Source organism: Aptenodytes patagonicus, chromosome 8 (genome assembly GCF_965638725.1).
Source record: "Aptenodytes patagonicus chromosome 8, bAptPat1.pri.cur, whole genome shotgun sequence".
Lineage (NCBI taxonomy): Eukaryota > Metazoa > Chordata > Aves > Sphenisciformes > Spheniscidae > Aptenodytes > Aptenodytes patagonicus.
Window position 1 is genome coordinate 5022937 of NC_134956.1, and position 21955 is coordinate 5044891.

At 53.4% G+C, this 21955-nt stretch overlaps 2 protein-coding genes across 4 annotated transcripts in view; both read left to right on the forward strand.

Annotated features, from left to right (window-relative positions):
- The first annotated feature begins 2175 nt into the window (after positions 1-2175).
- LOC143164324 (E3 ubiquitin-protein ligase PHF7-like) lies at positions 2176-6030 on the forward strand. The gene is made up of 10 exons (XM_076346788.1): positions 2176-2243; positions 2392-2516; positions 2850-2941; positions 3026-3115; positions 3396-3520; positions 3650-3919; positions 4141-4254; positions 4407-4525; positions 4710-5110; positions 5974-6030. Exons 1-10 carry the CDS (start codon positions 2176-2178, stop codon positions 6028-6030), a joined length of 1461 nt encoding a protein of 486 aa, XP_076202903.1.
- A 442-nt stretch (positions 6031-6472) lies between these two features.
- The window catches only part of RNF123 (ring finger protein 123), a 52713-nt gene continuing 37230 nt past the window's right edge, over positions 6473-21955 (forward strand). For 2 of the 3 annotated variants that reach the window (XM_076346043.1, XM_076346045.1), the window contains exons 1-15: positions 6559-6648; positions 8920-9113; positions 10167-10251; positions 12826-12905; positions 13733-13830; positions 14996-15050; positions 15375-15460; positions 16227-16313; positions 16844-16911; positions 17818-17943; positions 18680-18794; positions 19624-19728; positions 19860-19985; positions 21217-21309; positions 21504-21577. In XM_076346043.1, coding sequence (XP_076202158.1) covers positions 9032-9113; positions 10167-10251; positions 12826-12905; positions 13733-13830; positions 14996-15050; positions 15375-15460; positions 16227-16313; positions 16844-16911; positions 17818-17943; positions 18680-18794; positions 19624-19728; positions 19860-19985; positions 21217-21309; positions 21504-21577 — 1280 coding nt within the window. In that variant the 5' untranslated portion in view covers positions 6559-6648; positions 8920-9031. Of the gene's footprint in view, positions 6523-6558; positions 6649-8919; positions 9114-10166; positions 10252-12825; positions 12906-13732; positions 13831-14995; positions 15051-15374; positions 15461-16226; positions 16314-16843; positions 16912-17817; positions 17944-18679; positions 18795-19623; positions 19729-19859; positions 19986-21216; positions 21310-21503; positions 21578-21955 lie in introns of those variants that run through there. The other variant, XM_076346044.1, reaches the window with a different exon arrangement.

The window sequence follows — 21955 nt, forward strand, 5'->3', positions numbered from 1 at the left end:
GCTTGAGTCCCGTCAGACGCCCTTTAGAGCAAAAAAATCACATGTGCTCTACGGGAGGGTAACAAGGGGCCTGGGAAATGTCAGCCACCCAAAAGGATTTCCCTCCTGTTGGAGACCAGCAAGTACCTTTCTAGCGCAGGAAGGAGAAAAGATTTGGTTGCAGAGTGACTGCTGAACAGCTCTGTGGAAGTTGGCGGAGAGCTAGACGGCTGGATCAAAGAAGAATGGTGACCAAAGCGCAAAGGGAATCCCGTCGGGTGGCTGTACAGGTCTGAACAGCCCTCTGCTCTTCAGGCAAACCACAGGTGGTCTTACGGTGCGTGCCTGATAATAGGCCTTAATGCAGCATGACAGTCGATCCATTAAAGTAGGGAGCAGCTGTCCTCTCTGAGGAAGGCAGGGGAACCCGGGAGGCCTGATGGGCTTTTCTGCCAACGAAGAGGCAATGAGGAAGGAAAGGAGGTATAGGGGGTCCAAAAGAGAACTTGGGTGGCAGCACTTTGTCCTTCTATTCTTGACTGCTGTGACTGGGAAGACGTGAGGTCTAGACATGGCCAGAAGAGGCAGTGCTCTTCAGGGGGATTGCGATGGGAGCTCCGAGGCACTCCCGAGCAACGGAGCTCCAACGGAGCTGGTCAAAGAGCTGTGGTCGTGCACAGCCTCGCTCTGAACCGAGGTGCTTGTTCCCTGGCACCGTTCACCTCTGTCGGCATCTAGCTAACGGAGCTCTGCAATGCCCTGGCGTCGGAAGGCCGAGCGAAATCTCAGAAAGCCTGGTGAGAAGGAAACCCTGAGCACCAGAGTTTGTCTTGGGAGGTGGCTGGTAGAAGAGGATGGCTGAGGACACGCTAAAAGCAGGAGCTGAAGGAGGCAGCCTGGGAAGCCTCTGGTCACTCTCAGCAGCGTCAGCCAGCGAGTATTGCAGACGGGCTTCTTGGGGTTTCCGGTTTCTGTCTCGGTCCCGAGTTGCATGTCGGACCTGGATGCCTGGATTCTCCGATACTGGATTTCGCATTCCTTTTGTCCTACTCTGGTCGTGCCTGAGACACCGTCTGGGTTTTGTCCTGGTGTCGCAGGTGAATTATTCAGAGAAGTCATCCTTGTGGGGTTAACTAAAAGGGGTTTATTAATGATTAAGCGATGATCAGATGGTAATTAATCGATGGTTGAATGAAAATCAAATGGCAATCAAATGGTGCATAAGCAATAATTGAATCATTTAGGTTGGAAAAGACCCTTAAGATCATCGAGTCCAAGCGTTAACCTGACACTGCCAAGTCCACCACTAAACCATGTCCCTAAGCGCCACGTCTACACGTCTTTTAAATGCCTCCAGGGGTGGTGACTCAACCACTTCCCTGGGCAGCCTGTGCCAATGCTTGACAACCCTCGGCGCATCGATCCAGCCTGTCCAGATCCCTCTCTGTCGAGCCTGTCCACCCTCAAACAGATCAACACTCCCACCCACCGCCTCCGAAGCTGCCCCACAGCCACTTGCGGTTTCCTACCCCGCCAAGGAAAGGCTCACGCTGACTCTGAAAGGCAGCTTATTGCCATGGAAAAAGGCCATTTCCGCCGTGACTCCCCAGCTCGCGGTCCCGCTGCCTTTTGCTCTGGAGGCAGCACATCACCAAAGCCCTAAGGAGTTCAGGGGAAAGATGTTGGGCCACCTGCGACATTTAGGGGCCGTCCTGAGGTCCTGTGCTGTGCCCCGGCCACCCACCGCGTCTGAGCGGGTGGCATGTGTGAGCCCAGGCCAGGCTCAAAGGTCCCTTCTGTCCCCTGTACCGGGGAGCCCAGAACCGGAGGCAGTACTGCAGATGCAGCCTTACCGGTGCGGCGCAGAGGGGAAGGATCACCTTCCCCCACCTGCTGGCAGCGCTCCCCGTGCCGGGGCCAGGAGCAGAGATTTCCCTCGGCCAGGGCTGGAGCCCTGGAGTCGCGCTGCCTGAAAAGCGCCTTTCGGCCAACAGTGCCACCCTCGACGGCTGCCCCGGGGGACCTGGCATTTGACTCTGCACTTGCTGCAGGAGCAGCCGCCCCGGTTGCATGGGTGCCGAGGGCTCGGGCCCCCGCCTCGGCACTTCACACCCACCCCTGTGAGGCGGTGGCCGAGGGCGTCCCTGCCCGTATTTGGGGCGCACGCAGGCCAGCGGTGCTGATGTCACAGCGGCCATGGTGACCCGCGGGGCCAAGCCCACAAAAAGGAACGCCGGGCTCAGGCCGTGCGTCAGTGCGACCTGGTGAGGTGAGGAGAGGGCAGGGGAGGGACGGGCCTTGCGCGGGGCTGCCGAGGGAGGAGGGGGGCCCCACACCTCGGGGCTCTGGGCCTGGGCTGCAAGCTCGCCCGCGCCTCGCTTCTCCCTCAGCCGCGTCCTGCTTCTCCCTCAGGGTCAGCAGAGGAGCAGTTGGAGGAGACACCCCGGCGCTGCTGGGACAGGGACTCTCCAAACGCTCACCGTTGACGTGCGCCATGTCCGCCAGGAAGCGGAAGGCCCCCGACTCGATGGAGCAGGGTGAGAGCAAAGTATCCCTCCCGCAGCCTGGCAGAGGGGTTGGCGGGGCGGTCAGCGTGGGGCCGAGAGCGGTGGCAGGGGGAGGCAGGAGCTCCCCAGCCGCCCCCGGGGCAGGGCCGCTCCTTTCCTCAGTGAGCGGGGCCCAGGCTGGGCAGTGGGCACCTGCTGGGACACCCGTGCCCGCAGTGCCCCCTTCCTCTCCAAGGCCTCCAGCCCTGCCCATCAGCCAGCTAGGCAGGGACAGAGCAGGCCCTTGGGGCAATCCCTCAGGGACGCTTCCCCCGGCCCCGCAGAGGTGCTCATTCCTGGTGGCATTTGCTCTCTCCCCTCCAGCATGCCTGCTGTGTCGCCGGGCAGAGGCCGACCCAGATATCTGCGGGCACAAACTGGAGAAGCAAGGGCTCTGTGTCCATGTGTTTTGCCTGGTGAGTTTCTCCGGGGCTCCCTCCAGCTTTCCGACAGGCTGTCCCTGCCACGCTCTCCTCATCAGCTCCTCATCTTTTCTGTAGTTTTTTGCCAATCGGATTTTTCAGCAAGAGAGTACGGATGGGCTTCGCATTGAGGATATTCGACAAATGATCAAGCGGGCAGCGCAGAAGGTGAGGACCTGACAAGAACAGGGAGATTTGTGCCAGGAGAGGTTTGCGGGAGCTTAGCCCAGACCCCGAGAAAGAAATCCCAGCCCTTCCAAGCAGCTCTGGGACAAAAGTCTTGCTCCCAGCAGCTCCACAGCGGCTCCAGCACAGGAGCCTCATCCGCCAGGCGGATCTGCGGGGTGTGACCCCGTAGCGGCCACATCCTGCGCCCTGCCCGGAGGCGTGGGGCTGGCTGTGGAGGCCCTGAGGCTGCCGCTGATGGGGGCTGCTGTGCTCTTTCCAGCGCTGCTTCGTCTGTGGCGAGAGCGGGGCCGCCATCACCTGCCGGGAGACGGGCTGTGACCGCAGCTTCCATCTCCCCTGTGCCGTGGAGGGTGGATGCACCACCCAGTTCTTTGGGCTCTACAGGTAAGGACAGGCGGCCCTCGTGGGGGAGGCCGATCTGGGGCTCCTTCACACCTCCTCTCCCCTCCTCGCCGCCACCACGGAAGGACCCAGCGCTTCTCACCTCGCCCACCCCTTTCCTCTTCCCCCCAGGTCCTTCTGCTGGGAGCACCGCCCAGAGCAGGCAGTGGAGGCGGCTCCGGAGGAGAACACCACCTGCCTCATCTGCCTGGACCCTGTGGAGGACAGAAAGTCCTACAGCACCATGGTGTGCCCAGCGTGCAAACACGCCTGGTTCCACAGGGGCTGCATCCAGAATCAGGCTATCCACGTTGGCTTCTCCTGCTTCCGCTGCCCGCATTGTCAAAATGAATATCGATTTCTGATGGAAATGCTCACCATGGGGATTCGACTCCCCAGGAGGTTGGTTTTTTCCTTCCCAGCTCACAAGACAGGAGGGTGCAAGCGCTGTGCCGTGCCAGGGCCTGCCCCAGCAGTCCTGGCCCTCCACTGTCCCGTGAGTCTGGGCTTCAGCTTCACGGAGGATTTGGAAACAGGGCTGGGGGGGAAGAGCAGGGACGCCCTGCATCTGCCTTGTGCCGGGGCAGCAGGGGCTCATCAATTTTCCCTTCTTTCACCAAAAGAGGACCATCATGGGAGGACGACGGTGCCTATGAACAATTATATGAAAGGCACAGCCGCTGCGATGCCAGTGAGTGCCTTTGTCCAGGAGGCAGGGAGCAGGCAGAGGAAGACGGGTAAGTTGCCAAAGCTGCACCCCGGGGCTCTGCATGGGATCCCTGTCTCGCCAAGGGCTAGAAGCGCAAGGACTAAGAACAAGAACTCTGCCGGACAATCCCGTGCTGCGGTCACTTTGTCCTCAGAGCCATGAACCCGTTTGCTTCCCCAGGCCCTGGCACCTGCTCCTGTGCTGCTCCTGCGCTGCCGAGGGCACCCACAGACGCTGCTCCTGCTTGACGAACAGCACGGCCAGCTGGGAGTGCAACAGCTGTGCTGGCCTGGGCACCGGTAAGAGGCAAAGCACCCGGGTGCCCCTGGGCTGGGGCCAGGGGCCAGGCAAGGCCTGCCAGCGGGTGCCCAGGGTGGGCTTGGCAGAGCCCCTCTGCTCCAGGAGGGCTGGGGGCACCGCCCTGGCCTATCCTGCCCCGGGCCTGGGGGGCCGTGCCCTTGACCTTCCTGCTTCCCCTTACAGCCTCCAGTGCCAGCTCGGAGCTCGCCGGCCCCGGTACCACTAGCCAGTCAGGACTGGGGCCTTCCCACGGCTCCCCGGCACCCGACACCAGCAGCCCCAGCACCGCCAGCCAGGCGGCATCAGGGCAGTCTCTCAGATCTCCAGCACCGGAGACCAGCAGCCCCAGCAGCAGCAGCCAGGTGCCATCGGAGTCCTCCTGTGGCTCCCCGCCACTTCAGGGCAGCAGCCGCTCCAGCCCCCCTGGGCCTGAGCGGGTGTCAGTCCGCTCCCGATTGCAACGTCGGGCCCAAAAGCCCTACAGCCGGCCCAGAAGATGCTGTGACAGGAGCCGTGCGCCAGCACCAAGTGCTAAGAGCCGCGCCCCCAGCCAGACGGTGCTGGGGCTGTCCCAGGGCTCGCTGGTACCAGAGAGCAGCAGCCCCAGCAGCAGCAGCCAGGCGTCATCAGGGTCCTCCTGCGGCTCCCCAGCACCGGAGACCAGCAGCCCCAGCACCGGCAGCCACGCGGCATTACGGCCATCCGATGGCTCCCTGGCACCGGAGGCCAGCATCCCCAGCAATGTGGCATCAGGGCCGTCCCACAGCTCCCCAGTGCTCGAGGGCAGCAGCCGCTCCAGCCCCCCTGGGCCTGACCGCAGGCGAAACCGCTCCCGCTTGCTACATCGGGCCCAAAAGCCCTACAGCCAGCCCAGAAGACGGCGTGAGAGCAGCCACGCGCCAGCACCAGGTGCTGAGAGCAGCACCCCGAGCCAGGTGGTGCTGGGGCTGTCCCACGGCTCCCCAGCACCGGAGACCAGCAGCCCCAGCACCGGCAGCCAGGCGCCATCGGGGTCCTCCTGCGGCTCCCCAGCACCGGAGACCAGCAGCCCCAGCACCGGTAGCCGTGCGGTATTAGAGCCGTCCCACGGCTCCCCAGTGCTCGAGGGCAGCAGCCGCTCTAGCACCCCTGGGCCTGTGCGGACGCAAAACCGCTCCCGGATGAACCGTCAGGCCCAAAATCCCTACAGCCGGCCCAGAAGATGCCGTGAGAGCAGCCACGCGCCAGCACCAGGTGCTGAGAGCAGCACCACGAGCCAGGCGGCGCTGGGGCTGTCCCACGGCTCCCCGGCACCGGAGACCAGCAGCCCCAGCACCGCCAGCCAGCTGCCATCGGGTTCCTCCTGCAGCTCCCCGCCACTTCAGGGCAGCAGCCGTTCCAGCGCCCCTGGGCCTGTGCGGACGCGAGACCGCTCCCGCTTGCAACGGCGGGCCCAAAATCCTTACAGCCGGCCCGGACGCCGCCACGGGACCAGCCGTGCGCCGTCCCCGAGTGCTGGCCCTGAACCCCCTCCACCGGCACAATAAAGTTGGCCGTTAATCTCGGCACTGGGAGGTTGGTTCCACGCTGATTTGTTGGCTTCCTCCATCTCCTCCTCTCCCTTTCTGGAGGGGCAGCGTCAGGGGCTGGGCCCAGAGGGTTGTCTTCTTCCCGGGGCTTGGCAGCACCTTCCCCACACCTCCCTCCTTGCGGGCTGGCCTTGGCCGGCTGCCCAGCGCCATGGCCGTGTGCTTCGGGCCTCGCTGGCCTCCCAGCCTGCTCAGTTTCCCCGGGGCAAGTTCACACCCAGCCCCGGGACCGCGGGTCTCTGCCCGTGCCCCCGGGGAGGGTAGCCTGGCCTGGTACGGCCTGAGCGAGGAGCGGATCCCTCGGCGCGGCCCGCCCGGCGCCGCCGCCCGTCTCCTGGCAACGCGGGCTGCGCCCGCCCGCCCGGCATGGCCCTCACGGCTCGCCGTAGCACGGCGGCGGCGGCGGCGGCGGCGCGACCGGGCCGGCGGTGAGTGCGGCGGTCGCCGGGCCTGGGCCGCCCCGGCCTCCCTCGTGCCCGGCTCCGGCTGTGCGGGGCCCGCGCTTGCTGCCCCTACCGCCGCTGGGCCAAGGGCCGGGCAGGGGGGTCTCAGGGGTGCGGCCGGTCTCGGGGAGTGTCGTCCGGTTTTGGGGGGGAGGCGTCCGATTGGGGGGTGCTTCCGCGCCTGGTGGGGGTTTCTGGGCTTTGGGGGTTGTGGGCAGGTGTAGGGACGCCCTCGGGTTTGGGGGTGTTTGTGGGCATGGAGGGTGCCTCCGGGTTTTGGGGGGGTGTCTATGGCTGCAAGGAGTGCTGCCCAGTTTAGGGGGTGTCTCTGGGTTTGGGGTGTTGCTAGGCTTGGGGCATGCCGCCACCTTCGGGGGTGTTACTGGCTGTGGGATGTGCCTGGTTTTAGGGTCGGTTCCTGGATTTGGGCAATGCTGCCCGGTATTTCTGTTTTGGGGGTGCTGCCAGGTTGTGGGTGCCACAGAGACCCGCGCTTGTGATTAACGCAGAGCACTTTTCCGAGCGGTGCATGGGCCTCTGCTGCCTGGCTGTCTCCCTGCCGGCTTCATCCCTGCTGCCCTGGCAAGAGCGGGAGGGCTTGGTCAGCAGCTGCCGGACAAAGCTGTGTTTGCTGGCCCAGCTTCTCAGCCTCCTCCAGTCGGCTCAATTTGAGATCTGGCTTCCCCCGTGTTTATTCTGCCGGTCTGCTGGAAGCTGCTTGCCTTGCCGTTGCCCAGAGAAGGGAGTTTAGCCTGTGGCCTGGCTCAGAGCTGGGTGTCTTTGCCGGAGCTGCTGGGGCCAGTTTTGTGAATCACACATGGGAGCAGTGAAGGGGCAGATGTGTGTCCCCCTGCTCTGCCCTTTCTCTGACCTGTTGAAAGCAGCATCTGCTCCAACCGAAAAAAAACCAACTCTGGCACTGCAGCAGTGCCAGCAGTGCATGTCGTACAGTGCCAGTGTGGTCATGCTGCGCTCTCTGCCTGGGCATTCAGGCTGTTTCAGCAGCGCAGGTACCGGGCCAGCCACCCTTGGGAAGAGCTAGGGGCACTCCCCGCCACCCTCGGGTGTTTTTAACTTGTCCTGACAGAGGTGGAATCATGTCTCTCACGTTTAGAGTACTTTTAGGATAGTACACATTGTGCTGTCTGCTCTGCTTTGGTAGTAAGTGATGTGTTTCTGTTTATGGTTTAATTGTTTTATTCCTTGTTTTGAGTCTTTGATGCAGCTCGTTCAGGGCCATTGATCCAGGCTGGTTTTTGCTTTGTTCCTGTGGTTTTGCTCGGCAGTGCTGCAGGAGGGACGCTGGGCAGTGCTGCTCCACTGCTGGATGCTGGGGTGGCCCTGAGGAAAGGGGCTTTAGGAAATCCTTTCCCAAGTCTAGCTGAAGCTCAAGTGATCTTCTGCCAGTGGAGTTGCCATGGCACTTGCGTCACTTGGCAAGTTCACTAACTTTTCATGGGTTCACCCTAGTTTCTGCTCTGTATGAGATTGCCGGCAAGCATTTAATTCCTGCAGCCCTTGCTCCTGTTGCATCTTCCTATTGCTTTGTGTGTCACAAAGCGGTTTGTCAGACGGCTGTCTAGCGAATGAGAGACTTCCAGTGATGGTTGTCTATCGGGGCAATCAGAAACAGGAGAGGGGTGTAACCTAACATTTTGAAGCTGGATGGAACTAGCAACTTGAATTCATTCTTTTTGTCCTGGCATATGTCAGATCAGCTCTGATAGCATCCTTTGCATTCTAGTGGTACCAGGAAGGGTCATAAATCTTTAGTCTCGTGGTAGGTTTTCACCAGTAAACACTTCTGTGTACTTCCACCCGCATCTGCTTTTGTCCCTATAAAACCGACAGCTGGGTCTTTTGCTTTGTAGTCAATGATATTCTTTTGTAGTCCGGTTCATCTGCATTTGTCTCATTCCTCCTCCCTCTCTCTCTGTTTCGGATAGCAGAATAATCTAATAACCTGTTAAACAGAAGATTAACCAGGTGCATATTCCTGTCTTAAAGAATACAGGGTGAGAGAGAAAGGCAGAAGTGTCTCATCAGGACACGAGTAGAAGTGCAATGCGGTTGCCGGTTTCGGTGGTGTTTGGCAGTGGTGGTAGCTGCAGCCCTGTGCTGGCTCAGTGCTTCTGGCTCAAACTCGGTGCAAAGGTTGCCTGTGTTTCTGGCTTGGTTCTGCCTGTGCCTTTGGTTGGAGTGGGGTCTGTGTGGTTGTCTGGAGTGTGGCTTAATGCCTTGTCTGCTTTGGGAAGATTTTGAGCTGTTGGACAGGTGGGACTGAGAGCAGGGTTGGCAGTTAGTTGGCTTTGGGCTCTTGTATGATGTCGTTAGTACAAGGACTCTGGCTGTTTTTTGGCTTATCCCTGTTGTTCAATCCAGGTACATCAACCTCCAAGAAAGGGAGAAGTCTAAAGGCAGCATCCTCCCCAGCAAGTTTTGTTCTAGGCATCTGTCCGTCTTATGTCCGCTCTGGAAGTGGTGCCTGTGAAGAATGACGTCGAGAGGTGCTGGGACTGCTTTCTCGAGGAAGAACTACAGGCTGAGCACTGAGCCGGAGAAGTCCAAGGTCACAGGTATGGGCCTGCACGTGCCGTGTAAAAGCAGGACCACTGTGGATCAGGTGGAGCACCCCTTGCCTCGCTTGAGATCAGCTGCCTTCCAGTTGCAGTTACCTTGCAGATGTGAGGTGTGGTGGGGCTGAAACTGAGTAAATCCCTGAACTGAGATGAGATTTTGGGAGGGACGTTCCTGTAGCACTAAGGACTCCAGAAGCTCATGTCACAGTGCCCTTTCTTTGGCACATTGCCCTGCCTCGTGAGGCTGGAGAATGTCGTGTTGCCTGCCTTTGTCCCATCTGATTCAGGGAGTTCCCCTTCGAGGATGAACAGCGTGTCAAGTTCTCAGATTAATCCTTTTCTGGGAAATTTAGGTAGTCTTGTTTTCTCTTGGACTCACCAAGCCAGCAGAAGTGTGCTTATGAGACCACAAATCTGGCATTTGAGGGCAGTGTTGCACCCAGAAATAAAGCATGCTGCATCAATGTGACACTAGGGATTGTTTTGTGCAATGAAAGCTAAAGTGAGGCATACATCATTAAAGAGGGCTGTGGGTCAGACGAGATGAACTGCATCTTGCAAGCCTTTCTGTCTCAACATCTTCTAGTGCAGTTAAGAGATGTAGGTACTTAAAATGTCCCAGGTATGAATAGGACATCAAGAATTGCAATAGTGATAAGATTTTTATTTTTATTTTTTGGAAATAAAATTGGATTCCCACCTCCAGCTTTTGAAGTTACTTTATCTGGAAGTAGTACAGCAGGATTTCTGAGGATGTGGTTCCACCTGTGGGGACCAATGTATGTATAGCCTCCCATTTGCTATTGTAGAGCAGCTCAAATTGGAAAGAGCCCTTGTTGTGGAGATGCACCCTGTAATGCTGGACTCTGGGGCTGCTAGTGAAGACAGTAAGACGATGAATGGCTTCTTGAAGCTGCGTTTTCCACTGTGTTAATCTGCAAACTTGAACATCATTTTCCCATAGTTACCAGTTTCTTGCTTGTACATGAAATTAGTGTTTGAGTTTACCTCCTGACTCCCTAAGCTTATTTCCTTCCTGTTTTTCACAAGGCATCGTGAACAGCAGGCTGCTGAATGATTATCTGCATCGTGTCTTTACCAATGCTGATGGGAACCAGCCTGCAGCTGCTTACAGGTATCAGACTTCTTCTCATTTACTAGTTGGCAAGCGATGCTGTATCAGTCCCTAGATATTCAACACTGCGGTGAAAGGAAAGATCTTTTAGTGCCACACAGTGATCTTTGTTAAAAGCGCAGCAGCACTCTGTTACAGAAATTACTCCTAGGTCTTGTCCTTTAATGGCTTTTTCAAATTGCAGGGCTTTCTGGGAAGGATTCTTCAGAATTTTTTGCATGAAAAACCCCATATACAAAATCACTAGGCAATATTTCTGAAATAAATAGGCAAGTAGGCATTCACCTTATTGTTCCTGTTCCCCCTTTATGTGTAAGGAGGTGCAAAATGCACAGGTTTTGGGTACAGTAATGAAAAATTGGTCATCAGTGCCCTGTAAACTAAAAGCAAGGCTATTATTGATATGTAGAATACCATACATTTCTCAGGCTGTGGAACTGTTGGTACTTTTATTATTAGGAGTTACCAAAGGAAAAGAAACACAAAATTCCTCTTTAGTGTCTGTTTTCTTCTATTTGTTTTCAGTTCTCCTTCACCTTGTAGCCCAGAAACTTGTAACTTTGGATGAGAAAAATTTCCCTTGCATTTAGCTCTTTTGCCAGAGGGAAGTCAGACAGGTTCAGGGCAGGTACGAGTGTGGTAGAGCGAGGCAGGCGTGTAGTTCCTGCTAGTTGGCAGTGCTGCAGAGTGGCTGGGGTCACATTCCACAGGCTATACTTAGTACTGCCAGCTCAAATGTGAGCTCAGAGCTGCTAAAAATAGCCCTCGGCCCTCTCCGCTCTTGGTGAGCTAGGGTTATGGCCGGGGGGAGGCAAAGTGGGTCATGTTACTTTGCCACGAGCTCTCCTGCCAGCATGCCTTGGAATATTCCATCTGCCCGGGCATTTTGGTTTTCAGTATTTCTAATTTCTTTGCCTGGTGATTAATGACTTGAAAGCACAGAACTGATAGTTTGTTGGACTAGTCTCTCTCCTTCTTTTTTTCCTGCCTTCCACCCTTTTCCCTGGTCTTGGCTATTTGGTAGGAAGCCCAGTAGCAGTCAAATAGGTCTTGAAAATAACATTTGCCATATGAGAGCAACTTTTATGGTATGACATCTTGTCTTCGGAGGCCCAAATTCCTCATAGAGGAGCTCGTTGCAGACTTCTCTCTGGCTGTCTCATGCTCTTCTAACCTCCTTCCAGAACTCCTCCTCCATGCTAGCTGCTGATTAAGCTGCTTTGCTGAAGCCACCCTCTCTCGTGACAACCAAAACTGATTCTTTGATTCCACTTCTGTGCATCTTCACATCAATCAGACTTTCAAAAGGTCTCTCATCACAGTCTTAGGGAAATCCCTGGTCCTGGAGAAGTGGGAAGTTGTTCCACAGATGGCTTTGGAAATGGGAAGCAGGGATAGGAACAACTAGCGACTCTCACAGCAAAAGGAGGTCCTGCTGGGGTCCCTCAAAGACCTGCAACACGACCTGTGTTGTTCGGTGTATCCTTGGGAGGATACTTGGAAAGGGAGAGAGCATGAGGTGGGAAAGTTTGCTGCTGTTACAAAGCTATTTAGAGCAATGTAAAGGTAAGGTGGCTGTGATAGTGACTGGATAGTGAAATGGTCTATGAAACTCAGTGTAGGGAAATGCAAAGTGACGTACTGAAAGGGGAACAGCCTCAACGTAGTGCATAAAATGATGGGCCCTGGGCTGAATTTTACTGTGTAGGAATGAGATTGGGGTGGGAGTCCTAAGTCAGAAAAAGAAAGTAGGAAGTTAGGAATTGTTAGGAAAGGGAGGTAGGATAAGGAAAATCATAATGCCACTGCATAAATTTGTGGTTTACGCTCATCTCGAGTATCATGTGGTTCTGGTCTCACCAACTCCAAAAGGGTATTTTAGAGCTGCAGAGGTTTTGAGGAAGGGTAAGAGCAAGTCAGATGTCTGGAATGGCTCTTCTACAAGGAACAGCTAAGTAAACTAGCCTTTAAAAGAGAGAACTAGGGGAGGGCAGTATGAGAAAGTTCTCTAAAATAGTGGCCCAGAGGGGGTGCATGAGAGACTTGTCCTCAGTATGAAAATGACATGTTTTTGACTGTTGTCAGAGAGAGGATGCTGGGCTAGCCTGACCTTTGTCTGAACTGCTACAGCTGCTGGTGTGGTCTTCTCTCTTCTTTTGTATTATGAAATACTTGGGGAAAAAAATGAATCCTGACTTATGCTATGTTTGTATGACGCTGACTGCAGCAAAGTCGTGGTCCACAGTTGTTGGTAGTACAGCTGGTTTCTTACTGCCACTGTACCGCAGTACAGTTTTCTTACTGCCAGAAAATACTCTGAGCAGACTGAAAACTTTAAGATTCTTTGTTAACTACTTTGCTTGTTCACGCTATATTTGGTCCTTGGTTCATTCATTGCCCCAACACGCTGGGAAGCAAATTCCTGAGATTCATGACAAGAAACACAGATCGACAGAACTTCCTGGTTCATGTCTCACAGCACAGGACTGTGCGGACACATGTGTCTGGGCTGCAACTCTTTAAAACTTGGAGACAGAATTTTGTGAAGAGCTCCTGTGCATGTTTATTCCCTAGAAAGCACCTGACGTTCCAGAACCTGCAGGAGCACCTTGACCGGTTGCTAGCAGAGGAGAATGGCTCCGAAGACAGTCGAGGTAGGAGACACTGAGTGTCTGTCCAATTTGTGCTTTTGCTTGTGCTGCTTAATTGAGAGGACAAGTTGTATCATGAAAGGCAGTTTCCTGAGTGAGCTTTGTTCTGCCCTCCTGCCCTCTAATTTATTGTACCTTTAAATCCTGCCTGTGAGGGGCTCAGCCCTGGAGCAGGTCTGCTTGCAGATGGAGGAGGCATATTTCCAGGCGAAAATGCCTGGAAAACCTGTTTTGGGGCAAATGTTGGAGGTATTTCACTGATAATGATATGCAGAGCCATTGCTGTGACCAGCAGTGTGTAGTGCCATCCTCAGTGGGAAATGCAGAGGCTTGTTGACAATTTTTACATACTGGTCTCCACTGTAGGTATTCACTTTGGGCCTCAGGCTGTTGCCGGTATTCTTGCTAGCATCCGTTTCCCTGAATGAGTCAGGATGTGACAGGATACAACCTGGCTCCTCTCCTAAAAAGAAGAATTTTTCTTGCTGGCTGCAATCAAAGCGTGATATGTTGGCCAAACATTTGGCCCAGAGTTTATTTGGTCTTTGAATTTTGCCAAAGTAAAATTTTCAGGCAATATGGAAAACTTAACATGACCTGAATGCTGCATAGCTAAGACCTTGTGTGTTGCTATGAAAACTTCCTTTTAAATCTCAATGGTGTATCCTTTCCTGAGGTTCTCATGGTCTAACATGGGTAACACTATTTTAGTCTTCCTCCACTGTAGCAGAATCCAGGTGCTGTTGTAGTCTAGCTGGAGGCACTCATCAGGTGTACTGTTAAATCCTGCACAACTTTCCCTAACAGGTTTTCTGCAATTCTTGTTTCAGATCAGGTAGCAGAGGGCCGGCTTGGTCCCTCTACTGTGGTGTTGGACCACACAAGCGGTTTTGAGGGGCTCCTGCTGGTCGATGATGACTTACTTGGGGTGAGTGTGATGGTGGGTGCAGCAGAAAACGGTCTTGCGGGACTAAAAGCACTTTGGGCTTCTCGGTTTGTTCTTCATAACATCCCTGTCACTGGCTTTGTAGTGTGTTGTAAACGGAGTCTACCCAGAAAGCTGCAGGATCCTGGAGGAAATGACCTCTCCTGGGAAAAGGTCTAGCAGTACCCCTAAGGCTCAGCAAGCTCTGAGTGGAGCTGCAAGGAAGTGAAAGGATTACCCTGGCCCAGGGGCTCACTGAAGAGCTTGGCTAAGCAGAGGAAAGGCCAGCAGCCAGCTTTCCTGTCCCTCCCTCCAGCAGACTGCCTCTTCCTTCCTTCCTTCTGGTCTTCTCTAATGGTGGCGAGAGGCTGAAGCTGAGGCTTTCCTTTCTCCTTTGTTTCCACTGGCTCCCTGCTTGCTCCTTAGCTGACATTCCTCATGCAGAAAATCAGCTGAAGGAATCCACTGGAATTTAATCCTTTCCTACTTCAGGAATTTCTGCACTCCTTTCACCCCCTCACTGAGCACGCACATCCCGTGCCCCTGTGCTCATTCCCTCCTTAATCTATGTATGCTTTTTTACCTCTAGCAGAGGAGGCTGCCCTGGTCTCCCCTTTCCCATTAACCACCCGCTGTAGCTTACCTTGGCTGTACCTAGAACTTACCCTCACATTGGATCAGACTGGCTTGCCTGTGAATTCCTTGTTGCTACCTTCATCTCTTCATGGTCTGTCCTGAGATTGAGAAAGTCAGGAGTTAACAGGGTTCACTTTCTGGGCAGCATGTTACCTGCCAGTCCTGCCTTTAATCTGGACACCCTGAATTCAGACATCTTTCCTATAGAATAGTCACTTTTGTATACCTGTCACAATTCACTGGGAACCTGTCTGTCACCACGTTGCCCTTGTACTGCTGCCATGCTGCATGCTTCACTGGGGTTTATCAAGTACAGATGAGCTGTGGGGAGGACCTGGATGGTTCCCCAGGGCCTGTCGGCTCCGAGTACAGCTGCTGGGATGGGGAAGACGTTCTGTCTCTTCCCAACACTGTGCTTGTGAATAGCTCTCCATCTCACTTTGGTTTTGAGGGCTAGGACAGAGGGAATGGGTAGGGCTGAGCAAACCTGTCTTTTGTCTGACTTAAAAATATCTTTTGTTTGTTGGTCTAGGTGATTGGCCACAGTAACTTCGGCTCCATCAGGGCCACGACATGTGTGTATAAAGGTAAGGAGAAAAGCAGGCAACGCTTTGAGAAAAGACCCTGGGAAGAGTGTGTGAAGAGATACACAACTAGAAAGCTCTTGAATATGCTGCAGTTCCAGATCTTGAGCCCCCTTTTCCCCAGTTCATGCGCTGGCTTTCCCAGGAAGTCAGAAGGATGGAGAATTGTGCGATGCAGGAGTGAAGAGGTGGGAGGGGAATGCTGGGGCTGTCCCGAAGCTCCTTGGTGTGCCACATTCTTTTCTGTGGGAGCAGTGTCAGGTTCTGCTTCTCTAACAATGAGCCAGGTGGCAGGGATTTACTGTATGGCATCTCCTTTTCTTTCAGGGAAATGGATTTACGAGGTGCTCATCTCCTCGCAGGGACTCATGCAGATTGGCTGGTGTACTCTCAACTGCAGATTTAATCAGGAGGTAGTGTAACTGCTGCACGTGGCACAGGGCTGCTCTGTGTTCCTCCACTGCTTTTTAGGTCAGTGTGGAGCATCGCATTGGTGCTGTGCTCCTGCCCTGCTGGCATTTTGTGCCCAGCACACACACTAGAAATACCCGGTCTGCTGTTTTAAAAATCTTTACTAGACTCTCTGGTCTGTGTTCACAGAATGGTGCACAGTGTGAAAGCCTTGCATGCTGGGTGCGTTGCTGTGCTCTTGCTGCATGTAGCCACTGCTATGTGTTGATTTTCAGCTGGCGACTTCTCCAGAGAGTGTGTAGGTCTGCAGTGCTGGCAGCCTGTCTCTCAGGATGGCCCTCAGCAGCTGGTGCTATGGGGCTTTTTTGCCCAGGAGAGGCAGGCCCAGGCCAGCTCTTCTCAGGCAGCGGGTGGGATGTTTGATGCTGGGAAGGGATGTCAGCTGCAGAGTTTCACTAACTTGCCACTCTGCAACACATGAGAGGGGAGGTGATGGGTATCCTGGAGGGCTGCTTTGACAGAGTTTGGAAGTGTAGTATGCCAGTATTCTTCTGATCCAAAAAAGAATAGGGAATGGTGTATTTCTCTGAACCAAAGATCACAGGCCATTGGATTCACTCTTAGAGTGAGGGTTTTTCCCAGACAGAGCATGTGTGCTGTCAGCTGCTCTCCCTGTCTGCTGGTCTCCCCCTTAAAGCCGCTCTTGCAATGAGAGGGATCCTCTATGCTTGGTCTGGTCTGAGTCTCCTCTTTCGTACTTTGGTGCAGGAAGGAGTTGGAGATACGCCAGATTCATATGCGTATGATGGAAACAGGGTGCGCAAGTGGAACGTGACTACTACCAACTATGGCAAAGTGAGTAGTTGTCCTCCCAGGAATGGGATGTAGAGTAAGGAGAAGAAAGCAGGTGGCTTCTCCTGCTCGCTGGATTGTGCTGGGCCCCGTGAAATGCCCTCAAGCTGTCCTCTCTGCTTCAGTCTGCTCTTGGGGAGGCTGTGTGCCAGCAATTGTTTGTACTTTAGGGGTGGTGGACATGCTATGTGGGTGCTTTGTTTAGCAGCCCCACCAGACTGATTCCCAGCATAGTGCTGCTGTTGGTCTCTGGAAGGCTCTGGTTCTCTGTGGCACATCAGAGGATGATGCAGTCTTGGGATAAATATAAGTTTGATCCTGTGCATGTTCCTAGTGCTGGAGGGAAAAAAGATCCCAATCAGTGGCTTATGTGCAGCTTACAGAAGTGTCTGAGAATGCTGTGTGAGCTGCTGTGAGAAGGAGCTCCCTCTTCTTCAACCCTGAATCACAAGGGATTGGTTGGGTTGCAGTCTTTCTTCTGATGTGGGAACGCCCTGGATATATGTTTAACCTTTTCTCTCCCTTTACTGCAGTCTTGGGCAGCAGGAGACATCGTGAGCTGTCTGATAGACCTTGATGAGGGCACCATTGCTTTCTGCTTGTAAGCATCTTTGCCAGGTTCCCTGCTTTGTTGATGTCTGTGTGTAACGTAAAGGTTTCCTCACTGCTCAGAAGGTTGCTGAGCCCTATTTCCGCCCTCTCCCCTTTAAGTTCCTTGGTAGTTCCAGCCTTTGCTTTTCTGCTTTGTGTTCAGAAACCATCTAAATGGGATGTTGGGATGTTGAGTCTCCTAAGATCAGGTGAGAGCATTTGGCAGAAAGACGTTCAAGCTACAAAGTCTGTGTGAAGTTTGTTAGGATTTTGTTAGGGGAGGGCATCTCTCATGACGCTTAATACTACAGTTGGCTGAGCCACGCTGATAGCTTTTGTGGCCAGTGTTGACCTTGCCTGTCCTAGATTCACAAGGAGCTGTGGAAAGGCTGATAAATCTCCAGCCTCCAACTCTCATGCACAATGAGCCAGAATAAAGATTTTTCCCTGGCCCTAAACTGCAGCCTGTGACAAGTCAGGCGGAATTAAAAACAGTTAGATGCTCTATGTCATCTTTTAGAGAAGAGTAGATTGAGAGCATTATCCTTCTATTTCCACTAACATCAAACGCATGAGGCCAAAAATGTCACCTGCCTTTAAAATGTCTTGCTGGTTAGTTATCTTGTAAGGATTTGGGTTGCCCTTGAAGCTGAGTGGGCTCTACATATTGTGCAGACTCCAGTGCCTTCCTGTGCCGTTGTATGAAAATGGGAGTGCTGCTGTGCTTCCCAGGGCTCTTGCTCAGCAAAGCTGTGACATTTGCATGTGTGCCAGGTTAAGAGTGACAGGAGGCACGACCGACTGATGCGTATGTGTTGGCAAGTTGCTGGGAGGGGAATGTGGATACCTGGATTGCCCAGTTGACCTCAAAACCCTCCTACTGTGGCTAAAATCTTGTGGGTTTTCCTTCTTTCAGGAACGGCATATCTCTGGGAACCGCTTTTGATAACATCACGAGGGGCGCTGGAATGGCTTACTTCCCTGCAATCAGCCTCTCGTTCAAAGAGTCCGTTGCTTTTAACTTCGGGAGCCGTCCACTCCGATATCCTTTGGGTGTGGGGAGAGGAGGTCTGAAGGGAGAAGAGCCTGTCCTGAGACCATCCTTGGAGGCTGTAGAATATACATACCTGACTGCAATTCACTTCTTCTGTTGGCACTTGTGCTCAGAGCAGGGTCAAGGAGAGAAGAACCAGATATCCCTCAGCTGGAGCAGAACTGTAGGGCACACAAACATCAGTGCTGGTCCCTGACAGTTTCTGAAATGAGGTTTGCTTTCAGCTCTGAATCAGCAGCTACTGCTGCAGTTGGGGGCTGCCTGTTCCCAGGCACTCAGATCCTGCAAAGATCTCGCTCTCCAGTTTTGGAAACCCTAACGCTGCTGTGGTGCTGAGCCTCTTGGCCACTGGTCTTTTCTACCTCCCAGCCATATGAGACCTCTGACATGGTATTAGTGTTGCCTGCTGCCTTCCTGTGCGAATGCTGAGACCTGCAGCTCCTGTCAGAGCAGTCCTGGGTGTGCCTGTTGATAGCTGTAGTGGAGGCTCCTGTCCGTCTTTCTGATGAGAGCAGAAGTGCGGTGTGAAATACTTGCTGCTTGCAATATTGAGGAAGTGGGGATAAGAGTTTGTGGCTTATCATCCATTTAGAAGGTACTGTGGTTTGAACTGTGACTGAGGCATGTGTGGGTATAAAGAAAAATAGAGACACAGTCTTTTCCTTGCACAAACAAAAGAAGTCCTGAAAGGATCATATTGCATTTAACCTTAACACTTGCCTACTTATCCAGTGGAAGGTTACCGCCCCTTGCAGGATCCTCCCGTTGCAGACCTCGTGAAGGCTCGCAAGCTGTTAGGCTACTTGAAGAATGTGATCCATATTGGAATAGATGTGACGGTAGGCTAACGTCACTGGGTGGATCTGTGGGGCACCATGCTGGGAAATGTGGTTCTGCACTTCTCAGCACATGCTGGCAGCTCAGATGTTTCCATACGCCTGAGAGTCTAAATGCTTGCATGCTTTTGCATGGGGCGTGCATGTCCCTGGAGCTCTTCGGCTTGCAAAATGGGATTCGTGATAGTTCCAGGACTTAATTTAAATCATACTGGGCTTTGTTGTTCTCAGTCCTATGAAGTTTCATTCCCAGTATGCAAGAGGTGATGTTTGTCAGGGTTAGAACTGCTGGATTTGATTTTACAGTCTTGAAAGAAGATTGTTCATATCCTAAACTTTTTACTGATGTCCTGGTGCAGTGATGTGGTGAAATTCTGTCAGGTCTGCCTTGAGAACTGTTTTGGCTGTGGCACTGTTCGCTAGAAACCATTTTTTCCTGCTAGGGTGAGAGATGATCTGTTTATGTCCAAAGCATAGGGAACGCCATCTGCTATGGTCTTGGCTTGAATGGAGGCCTGCTTTACTAGTTGACCTCCTCTGTAGGGATTCCCATTTACATATTATCATGTACACTTGAACCCTTCTGGAAAAACATTGTCAAGGGGCATGCACGTGGCTGATAGTAACTGACATCTGAACTGCACTACAGGTCTCCAGAGGCATGGGCCTGGCTGCTTTGCGATCCTAAATTCCTGTGTTCAAGGTTTTTACTGCAGTCAGGCATGGGACAGCAAACAGTGGCTGCTCCAGGCCTCCGGTTCATTCAGTCGTTGGTGTATGGGTGGATTGGGCTGGATCCAAGCCGTGTGTTTTTCTGGGTTTGTCATTGCAGGAGGGGAAGCTGGTGGAGAAGGACACGTCCATGTGGCAGCTGCAGGGAGAACCCACGGTGTTGATTACATTAGCCCACATCTTCAATTATTTCTCCCCTCTTATGGTGAGTTTTGCCTGCCCATTGCAAGCTTCTGTAGGTGCCTGTTACTGTGCTCGCAAGGGGAGGTAAACCTCAGCTTTCGCTGGGAAGTGACTGTGCCTTGGAGGACTGTTGACCTGGCTCTCTGTCTGCAGTGCAAGGTGTACCTGGTGGAAGATGTGCTCATGACCTTCCTGTTGAGCATCCTTGAGCGAGGAGGGGCAGTGGAGGCCCATCCCCTTATTCAGCAGCTGCTGGATCTCATGTGGCTTCTTATGGAGGTGAGTTGCTAGGGTGCTGGTTCCTCGCCAGGGATTACGGGGAGACCCTGGGAGGTGCTGAGGACAGGAGCCTTCCCTAGAAAATGCTGGCAGTGATCAGCTTCTTTCCCTTCCTTGTGACAAGATCCCTTTTTTTGTGGTAGACCACCCTCTCACCTAGCTCATCTGGCTGGTGCTTCACACCCAGGGAATGAGGGTTGAATGCAGCGTAACTGGTAATGGTGACGCTGGCTATGAGCTAACAAGGCATTTCTCAGCTTCTCCTACTGCTAAAGGAACCGGCGATGTTGCATAACTTCCTGCTTCTGGGAACATCGAATTTATCAATAAGAAATGAGTTGGTCTCTTGGATGTTGTTAATGCTTATGTGACTGTGGAGTCTTAAATGCCACCGTGTGCCCAAGGGATCTATCAGAGTGCGCAGGATTGGGGTGGAAATGGGCACTGCACTCTCACCACCTCCAGCACTGCTGGGGAAAAACCTCCTCCAACTTCCCATGCCCCTTCCTGTCCAAGCTGGATGAGGTCACTCCTTCCTGGGACACTTGTTTGAGGCAGCCTTTGCTAGCCACTGGGGAAGCTACTGCTGCTGGAGTGCTGGGGTGGTTACACAGAGCCAATCACTGCCAGGGATCTGCTTGGAGATAGCATGTCTGTCCTTTGGGGTAACAATTAACAGATATGGGCACTGGCCCAGCCAGCTGTCATGAAAAGTTTAACTGAAAAATGTCATGACCCCCTCAGGCCCATCATCTTAGAAGTGAAGCTGAACACCCTGGTAGGGCTGCTGTGTTTGTGGAAAATTGGCTCTCATCCTGCTGGTTGGCTATGACTTGGACTCAAAAAGACAGCTCTTCTGTCATCACATTTACACAAGAGTAACTTCTTTCCTTTTTGGGCTGGTTCTACCAACACTGTGTGTTGGGTAGGTTCAGGGGATAGGAGGATGGGTGACTCAGACCAACTAAGTAGGACTTGGGACTTTGGCTTTTTGTAGGTGACTTTTGGGTTGGTTTTACTAGTGCAGAAACTTGTTTCCCTGTAGCAAAGCAATGGCACCAACTTCTGCTTGGACTCTCTCCTGTGGAGTCAGATGGACAAACACTGTGGGTTCAGAACACCTGCTTTTTCAGTTCAGAAGTGAATGCTTCCTTCCAAGGTCACACTCTGGGAACTCTAGCTGTTCCCGACTCCATGCTGTTGCTGTTCAATGTGTTTCTTATTTTCTCAGGAATATGAAGTGCACGAGTGCCTCAAGCAGCTACTGATGTCCCTGCTGCGGGCTTACAGGTTCTCCCCCATCATCCCAGACCTGGGATTACAAGTGAGTTGCACTTCTGAATCCCCAGGAATCTGTGACTAGCCAGCTTCTGTTATGTCCTCTTGTCCAAAGGTACATGATGTTTTGGATTTTGCAGTTGTTTGATCCAGAGATGGCAGTTCTGTCACATTGTACCTACTGGAGAGTCATATCCTCTTCTGTAGAGGGAGTCACTTTTGTTTCTCCTGTTTCCCTAGATTCACTACCTCCGTCTCACCATTGCAGTCTTGAAGCATGAGAAATCCAGGAAATATCTACTCAGCAATGTTCTGTATCCTTTGTGCCTCCTCTAGTCTCAGTTCTCCCTGCCCTCAATAATGCAGCCAAGGAGACTTCAAGGATCTTCGGGTCCTGAGGGGCAGAAGCCACCCTATCTTTGAGAGGTCATTTCTAATTTCTCAGGTCTCCTCTGGCTGCCTGACATGATTCTCTAAAAAGTCCTGCTTTGAGGAGGGGGAGCAGTGTCATATAGTTCACATCCTACTAACACAGGACTTCATTTCTACCTGACTGACCTCTCTAATGTCCCTAGAGCAAAAACACTTTCAGAGCAGTCCAGCTGCCATGCTAGCAATTTGGGCAGCTGCTGTGATAGCTGCGTGGGGCTTCTCCCAGGAGAAGGGGGCTCTGGATCTTGCAGAGCTTTGAG

Excerpts from the sequence above, each read along its gene's own strand:
- LOC143164324 (XM_076346788.1), top strand. The coding sequence starts at position 2,176 with ATGGTGACCCGCGGGGCCAAGCCCACAAAAAGGAACGCCGGGCTCAGG. Across the intron at positions 4,526-4,709 it reads CTGTGCTGGCCTGGGCACCG|CCTCCAGTGCCAGCTCGGAG; the intron begins GTAAGAGGCAAA and ends TTCCCCTTACAG. Across the intron at positions 5,111-5,973 it reads GGCTGTCCCAGGGCTCGCTG|CCGGCCCGGACGCCGCCACG; the intron begins GTACCAGAGAGC and ends AAATCCTTACAG.